Raw genomic sequence first — 8,082 nt, 5'->3', positions numbered from 1 at the left:
GTAGGGCTGTTACTGATTTAAGGGCAATGTTTTCTCGTTTCAATTTGTTTGATGATAGTAGTTTACTGGCTGAAATTCAAGTTAAACTAAGGTGGATTAAATAGATTTAAGGTAAGCAGTTAGAGAATGAGTCACTGGGTTCTCATTTTTTATAGAATGAGAGTGGGGAAATTTTAGATTTTGGGCTGAATAGAGAATGGGTACTTTGTTTCCGTGGGAGAGTTTCTGTATCGAAAGATACTGACTTGAGGCAGTCTATACTGCAAGAAGGGCATAGTAGTCCTTATGCTATGCATTCGAGCAGAAATAAGATGTATCGAGACCTTCGAGAATTGTATTGGTTTCCAGGGCTTAAGCGTGAAGTTATTGATTTTGTGAGTAAGTGCCTAACTTGCCAACAGGTTAAGGTGGAGCATCAGTTGCCTTCAGGGTTACTTAAGCCAGTTAATATTTCGCTTTGGAAGTGGGAGAGAGTAACTATGGATTTTGTTAGTGAGCTACCCTTAACACCTACTAAGAAAGATTCAGTATGGGTCATCATTGATCGACTGACTAAATCTGCTCATTTTATACCCGTTCGTACAGATTACTCGTTATAGAAGTTGGCTAAACTGTATGTGTCTGAAATTGTGAGACTGGATGGGATACCAGTTTCCAGTATATTCGATAGAGATCCTCGCTTCACGTCTCAGTTTTGGAGAAAGTTGCATGAAGCATTGGGTACAAGGTTGGACTTCAGTACTATGTTCCATCCTTAGACAGACGAGCAGTCAGAGAGGGTGATTCAGATACTGGAGGATATGTTAACAAGTTGTGTGATTGACTTTCAGGGTAGTTGGGAGAACTACTTACCGTTGGCAGAGTTTGCATACAATAATAGCTACCAGTCTAGCATACAGATGGCACCCTACGAGGCATTATATGGTCGTAGATGTCGTACTTCTACTTGTTAGACTGTGTTGAGTAAGCAGCGTGTTCTAGGTCCTGAATTGATTTCTGATATAGAAGTTAAAGTTAGATTGATTAGGGATTGACTGAAGGCGGCATCTGACAGGAAAAAATCATACGCAGATCTAAAGCGTAAAGAGATTCAGTATTCTGTGGAAGACTTGGTGTTTCTCAAGGTCTCGTCATGGAAGAAGGTACTGAGGTTTGGTCAGAAGGGCAAGTTAAGCCCTAGGTTCATTGGGTCATATCGTATATTGAAACATGTGGGATCGATTGCCTATCAGCTTGAGTTACCTTCAGATTTGGACCAGATTCATAACATATTCCACATCTCTATGTTGAGGCGATATCGTTCTGATCCTGCGCACATCGTCTCGATTGAGGAGATTAAGGTTAGGTCGGATCTGACCTTTGAGGAAGAGCCAGCTCAGATTTTAGATCGTGATGTGAAGGTTCTGATGAGGAAGTCAGTTCTACTGGTTAAGGTGCTATGGCGTAATCACAGTTCTGAGGAAGCCATGTGGGAACCAGAAGAGGCAATGCGACAACAATACCCACACCTATTTTAATCAGGAAAAATTTGAGACTGAAATTTCTTTTAGGGGTAGAGTTGTAACGCCTCAAATTCTCAAATCCCTAAAACTATGTTAAAAGAAATTAGTGTTGTGTGTATGTATCGTGGTAGTCTGCTTGCGTTAGTGGTTTAGTGCTCTGAGAGTGTCTGAGAAATCATGGGTTCAAGCCTTGGTTGAACAAAGTTTTAGTTTTTTTTTTTTTTTAATAAATTTTTTTGAATAAATCCTTGTCTCATGCTAGATGACTTTTAAATTAAAGGGAGTGTTGTTTAGCATAAAAATTTTGCTGGTCTAGTGGCAAGAGGCATGTGGAGTGATCTTGGGGTCTGAGGTTCGAGGCGTAGCAATGCAATAGAGCATTTTATTTTGGCATGTTGCTGTATGGATGGTTGTAGATTTCTGGGACTCTGAAGCTTGGACAGTTGGTATTTGAGGGAAGTGGGAGTGTGTAGCCGAAATTCTAGGAGGGATTTTGGGGATGTGGATAGAGGGGTTCGGTTGAGGGATTTGTGGAGGATTTTTTGGAGGTGATCTTGGGGAGTTGAAGAGGGAGAGAAGGTTGTGCCGAATGGGGATTCTAAGCACCCAATGAGTTTCGGTTTGGGGAGTCTTAGCTTTAGGATTGTTTGTTTTTGGGAAAACCGATTGGTTTTAGAGGTTGTGGCAGTGTTCCTCTCACTTTAGTGCTTTTGGGTTTTTAGTTTTGGGTTTGTTTTTCCATTGCCGATTTTCTCTTCTTTTCTGTCTTCCAAACTTTGGCCGAGGTATTCCATTCTCTTGTAACCAAATACTGACTCTTCTTTTCTCTTTTCTGTTTTCTCTCTCCAACCTTTTCCCGTTATATCTTTGGTTCTTCATTCGTGCTGTATACCTTTCCTTTTCTCCTCTTTTCGTGACATCCATTTATCATAACAATTCGACTGGTTACTGCACTCCTTCCCCTTTTGTGTTTCGACTACCATAGTTGTTCCTCGAACAATGGGATTCAAGTGTAAGGTTCTTTCACTCCTTCTATAACGTTATTTCTTTTCTTTCTCTAGTATTGCCGATTATTCATTTTTGGTATGAGGGTTCAGTTTCTAGCCTTCTTTCTCCTACCGAAATAATCTCTATCTAACACCTCTCTTCTCTGACGTTTTCTGCTAGGAAGCGAGATTGTTTCATCTCATGCCTTGGATTTTAGAAGTATTTTGGGTGTTAGCCGAATATTACTATTCTTCATTCTTAGCTTTCATTTAGGTAAGGCACTATACATTTGGTTTGTGAGCTGTGTGTATGGAAGTAGTTTACAAGTAGTATTTGGGTTGCAGGTAATCTCTAAGGATTGGAAGCGGTTGTTGCAATGGTGCTTGGGTGATTAAAGAAGGTAAGTGATAGGTTTAATTGTGAGCAAGTGTTGGTTAGGTTCTCTTGCAATTTGTTGTTGGGTATCTAACCGAAGTCTTGATTGTGTTAGGTTTTGGGTGCGTGGGCCAGTAAGCGCATTCTCGCAACTAGGTGTGTAATCACACTACTTAAATCGTTAAACGACAAAAGCCAAAAAATTGTTACCATTGATGCCACGCGGGCGTGCGTTCACCCGTGTGGTCATCTAAAAGCATAAGTGCAAGCATGTGACTGTAGAGACCACCACAAGCGATCTCGTGGGCATAGGTCGTTTTGGGCCATGTTGGGCTGAAATGGGTCGTTTGGGCCCCACGGGCTCGTGGGACCCACACGGGTAAAAAACACTACTGTGTGGAATAGTCAAGCCGGCTGAGTGTTTACACGGCCAAGACCATTATTTGGGCTTATTGGGCCACACGAGCATGTGGGCCCACCTGGGTCGTATTATGGGCTTCGAGCCCATTTCCACTGTTTGACTGTTAGGGTCGCATAGGTCGCCTTAGAAGACTGTGGGCCTACTGAAGGGTCGGTAAGTACATTTAGACCCCATACTGATGAGATGACTGTTATACCCCTAGAGGTAAAATGATTGATATACCCCTATGCTATATTTGACTGTAACCAAGCATGACATTTTGCAAACACGTATATATTATGACATGACATGTTGCATGGGGGTGGGTTTGATATATTTGGAGGAAGTGTACTATACTAGCAGCACTGCTACATATACTGTTTAGTGCCGCAACCGGTGCTATATTCTAGAGTGTAGGGATAGGTGGGTCGATTTTATCCCCACATGGAGTGTAGGGTTAAACAGAGTGGAGTGTAGAGGATGGATGGGTAGGATCTCTGTTTGCATCTCTAATACTGTACTGAATCGGGCCAAGGCCCACACTGATACTGTTACCGTAGTGGGCTGAGGCCCACACTAATATTGCTACTAATAAGGGCTTAGGCCCAGACTATTTACACTGCATGATTTATTAATTGATAAATAGGGATTACACACTGAGTTTCCATAAACTCACTTTTCTGCTTATCTGCGTAGGTAATCCTTAGGCAGCTCGGTGCTGCGAGGGACTCGAAGACGGCCACACCCATGTTTTTAGTTTTCAATTTCTAGTAAAGGTAGTTTTATTTGGGTAAATTTAATATAATAAGGCCGTTTTAAGTTTTATTTTTATTTGGGGATTTAATTATTTTGATTTAATTCTGTTAGCGGTAGGGCTCAGATTTTCAAAAGGTAAATGATTTTCAACTACCATACTACGTAACTTGTTTTAAAAGCCTCCGCGACGAATAATGTTTTAAAGTATAGTAACAATTTAGTATGAACATGTTTTGCTAGACAATCTTGTAACTAAACAAATGAATAAAATAAGTTAGCTTCTCATAAAGATCGCAAACGAGGTTTTAACACAAACGGGCTTTTCTAATAGAATTACCTTTTTCAAAACTCGCTCCAATGTGATGTCACAGATTCAGCCATAACGTCTAGGCCTGATTTGGGGTGTTACAATTTCATTATTGTCAACCATTAAGCTTATAAACACTAATTGACCATTTTGAAATATATACCAAAATCACAACCAAAGTCATCTAAATAATCTACTTACTATATGCAATATTTTACCTACACATATCATGCTAATATATCTTCAAAAATCAATCCATTACTACCTTCAATAATAATTCTCAATAAGCCATTCACAAGGCAATTATAAACCACACATCAAAGGCCATTTGCACACATATATATACATCATCAAAATCAACCATATAAACCAACTTACATGGCTATATATACACAAACCAAAACTTAACAATTCACAAGCCTATTTAAATGGAAAAATTCACCACCAAAAAACATATCAAAATGACCAAAGTCCTTATACATGCCATATGACCAAAACACAAGCTCAAAAGTCCCAATTTGATAGTTGGATAGTGTGATGATTTCTCTGATGATCCTGGGTCCGAGCTAGCTTTAAAGTCACTATAAAACATGAAAAATTAAACAATGTAAGCTTTATAGCTTAGTAAGCTCGTATGAAATAAATTTAATCTAAACATGAATATACAATTTATCAATTTGAACATATCAACATGTAATTCATTTAACTAATAAACCTTTCACATTTTCAATCATAATCTTATATATGGACTTCACAACTTCTTCGATTTAAACTTTTACGGTTCATGTACATACCTATACGATCACGTATCAATCTCATACACAATCACATCTTTCATTTACCCGTTGAACGATTCAGAATATTTTTGGATACTCGGGAAATCACACACTTAGTGCTAAATAAATAGCCAAAGTTGTATCAATCTTGCACACCAAGTGCCCATATATACATATATATATATATATATATATATATATAGCCGAAGCTATCTTGATCTCGCACACTAAATGCAAATATATAGCCGAAGCTATCTCAATTTCGCACACTAAGTGCACATTATTAGCCAAATCGTCGTCAAATATGATTGTAGTCTCTTATACACAATTTATGCAATATCAAAGCATTTAAAATATAATTATAACAATGATTATTACATACAAACTTACCTCGGATGTAAAAACAACAATACGAGTCAACTAATCTGAGACTTTGTTCTTTCCCCGATCTAAACCCGTATTTCGCTTTTCTTGATCTATATAATATCAAATTTAGCTTATTTAATTATCTCTATATTCAATTTAATCAAAAAAACTCATTAAAACACACTTACACTTTTGCCTCTAATATTTCAACATTTTTACAATTTAGTCCCTAGGCTCGTAAAATAAAATTTATTCAATTTCATCACAACCCAAGCCTATCCAAATATTTATCATGCTTATAGCAGTCCAAACTTTTCATTTATTTCACATTTTAACCACAAATTTACACATTTCACAATTTTGGCCCTTAATTTGCATTTTCATTAAAAATCACTTAACAAAACTTGTATATCTATCAACAAGCATTCATAATCTATCAAAAAAAAAAAACTTAAAAATACATTCTTATTCATCAGTGGAAATTAGAAAGAAAGATGAACAAAATTTGGAATTTGGTTTTACTTATTTTTAATTTTATTACCAAATTACTTATTTAACCTTGGCTATTAATATTAAAAACACTTAATCTCATGTCCATCGTTGTCCATTTAATTAAAAAATGGTATAATAGCCACATAAATCCCCCAAATACATAATTCCATAGCCATTTAGTACCTTTAATAATTAGAACATCACTTTTGCACTTTACGCGATTAAGTCCTTTGTATCAAATTGACTAACCAAACGATAAAATTTTTAAATAAAACTTTCACACAATCATTCAATCATGCTGTAAATATTATAATAATAATAAAATATTTATTTTAACTTCAAATTTATGGTCCCAAAACTACTGTTTCGATTTAACTAAAAATGAGTTGTTATAGGGCACATAAAGTTGAAGAATTGAGTAAAGAAAAGAAACAAGCTGAAAGAGAAGCTCAGGTTTCTAGTAAAATAAATATGAGTAAATCACAATCATCTACTTCGAAGAAATTAAATAAGTATTATGATCATGTTACCACCTCTACGGAGTACTTTCGAAAAGAGCAAGGCTCTCAATGCTCTAACCCGAGGTCTTCATCTCCAACTGTGACCAGTGTGGGTAGTGTTGATAATCCTAAACTGAAATGTAAACATTGTAACAAATTTCATCATAGGGAATGTTGGTTTAGAAGTGGAGCTTGTTATGGATGTGGTTCATTTGACCATTTTCTCAGAGATTGTCCGGAAAGAGTTGAAAGAGAAATTGAGCAGGCTCCAAAGTAGAGAAATCCTATTTTGAGGGCAGACCACCTCGTCACCCCGACAATGTCAGTGGTAGTCGAGGTACTACAAGAGATACAACAGTTAAATCTGAGGCACAAGCACCGGTAAGGATATATGCTATTCCTGCTAGAGAAGATGCTTCTCAATCAGACATTATTACTGGTACATTTTATCTACTTGATAATGATATTACTGTTTTGATTAATCCTGGTTCCACACATTTATACATATGCACAAACTAAGTGTTTGTTAAAAATTTACCTGTTGAATTCACTGAATTTGTGGTTAAAGTTTCAAACCCCTTTGGCTAGTGTGTTATGGTGGAAAAAGTCTGTAAAAATTGTCTGTTAATGGTAAAAGGTAATTGTTTTTCGGCTAACTTGATGTTATTTCCATTTGATGTATTTGATGTGATTTTGAGAATGGATTAGTTAACCAAATATGATGTAGTGGTGAATTGTAAACAGAAATATATTGTATTGAAATGTCAGAGCGGCAAATTACTTCATGCTGGATCTGATAAACTGGATGGATTACCTAATGTAATTTCAGCAATATCAACACAGAAGTATGTCAGAAAGGGTTATGATGCTTACATTGCATATGTATTAGATACTAAAGTATCTGAGTCAAAAATTCAGTTAGTGCAGGTTGTTTTTGAATTTCTTGATGCATTTCCAGAAGAATTACCTGGTTTACCACTAAGTAGAGAAGTGGAGTTCTCTATAGATCTTGTACCGGAAACAACACCGATATCTATAGCACCTTATAGGATGGCTCTCACTGAATTAAAAGAGTTGAAAACATAGTTACAAGAATTGATTGATAGAGGTTTTGCTTGACCTAGTTTCTCACCTTGGGGTGCGTTAGTTCTGTTTGTAAAGAAGAAAGATGAACCGCTGAGGCTGTGCATTGATTACAGACAACTCAACAAAGTTACAATAAATAACAAGTATCCATTATCTCATTTTGATGACCTGTTTGACCAGTTGAAATGTGCCACTATATTTTCAAAGATTGATATCCGTTCTGGCTATTATCAGTTACGGGTAAATGATTTAGATGTACCAAAGATAGATTTTAGAACCAGATACAGGCACTATGAGTTTCTTGTGATGCCATTTGGTTTGACAAATGCACCTGCAGTGTTTATGGATTTGACGAACAGAATTTTTAGACCATATTTAGATAGGTTTGTGATGGTATTTATAGATGATATTTTGGTTTACTCCCGAGATGAAAATGAACATGCTGAGCATTTAAGAATAGTGTTGCAAAATCTGCGTGAGAAACAATTGTATGCCAAATTCAGTAAATGTGAATTTTGGCTATAGGAAGTTGGTT

At 36.7% G+C, this 8,082-nt stretch overlaps 1 protein-coding gene across 1 annotated transcript; it reads left to right on the top strand.

Annotated features, from left to right (window-relative positions):
- The first annotated feature begins 311 nt into the window (after positions 1-311).
- On the top strand, positions 312-1,975 carry LOC108488104 (uncharacterized). Its single transcript, XM_017792411.1, has 5 exons — positions 312-527; positions 600-727; positions 1,055-1,142; positions 1,233-1,484; positions 1,919-1,975. The coding sequence occupies exons 1-5, from the start codon at positions 312-314 to the stop codon at positions 1,973-1,975; spliced, it is 741 nt and encodes a 246-aa protein (XP_017647900.1).
- The last annotated feature ends 6,107 nt before the right edge of the window (positions 1,976-8,082 follow it).

This window comes from Gossypium arboreum, chromosome 10, assembly GCF_025698485.1.
Source record: "Gossypium arboreum isolate Shixiya-1 chromosome 10, ASM2569848v2, whole genome shotgun sequence".
Lineage (NCBI taxonomy): Eukaryota > Viridiplantae > Streptophyta > Magnoliopsida > Malvales > Malvaceae > Gossypium > Gossypium arboreum.
This window is presented reverse-complemented; position numbering and strand designations above follow the sequence as displayed.

Bases quoted from the DNA above. Each gene is read 5' to 3' on its own strand.
- LOC108488104 (XM_017792411.1), top strand. From the start codon at position 312: ATGTATCGAGACCTTCGAGAATTGTATTGGTTTCCAGGGCTTAAGCGT. The intron at 1,143-1,232 runs GTACTGAGGTTT...ATTGCCTATCAG, and splicing joins AGGTCTCGTCATGGAAGAAG to CTTGAGTTACCTTCAGATTT. The intron at 1,485-1,918 runs GCAATGCGACAA...GGATGGTTGTAG, and splicing joins CCATGTGGGAACCAGAAGAG to ATTTCTGGGACTCTGAAGCT.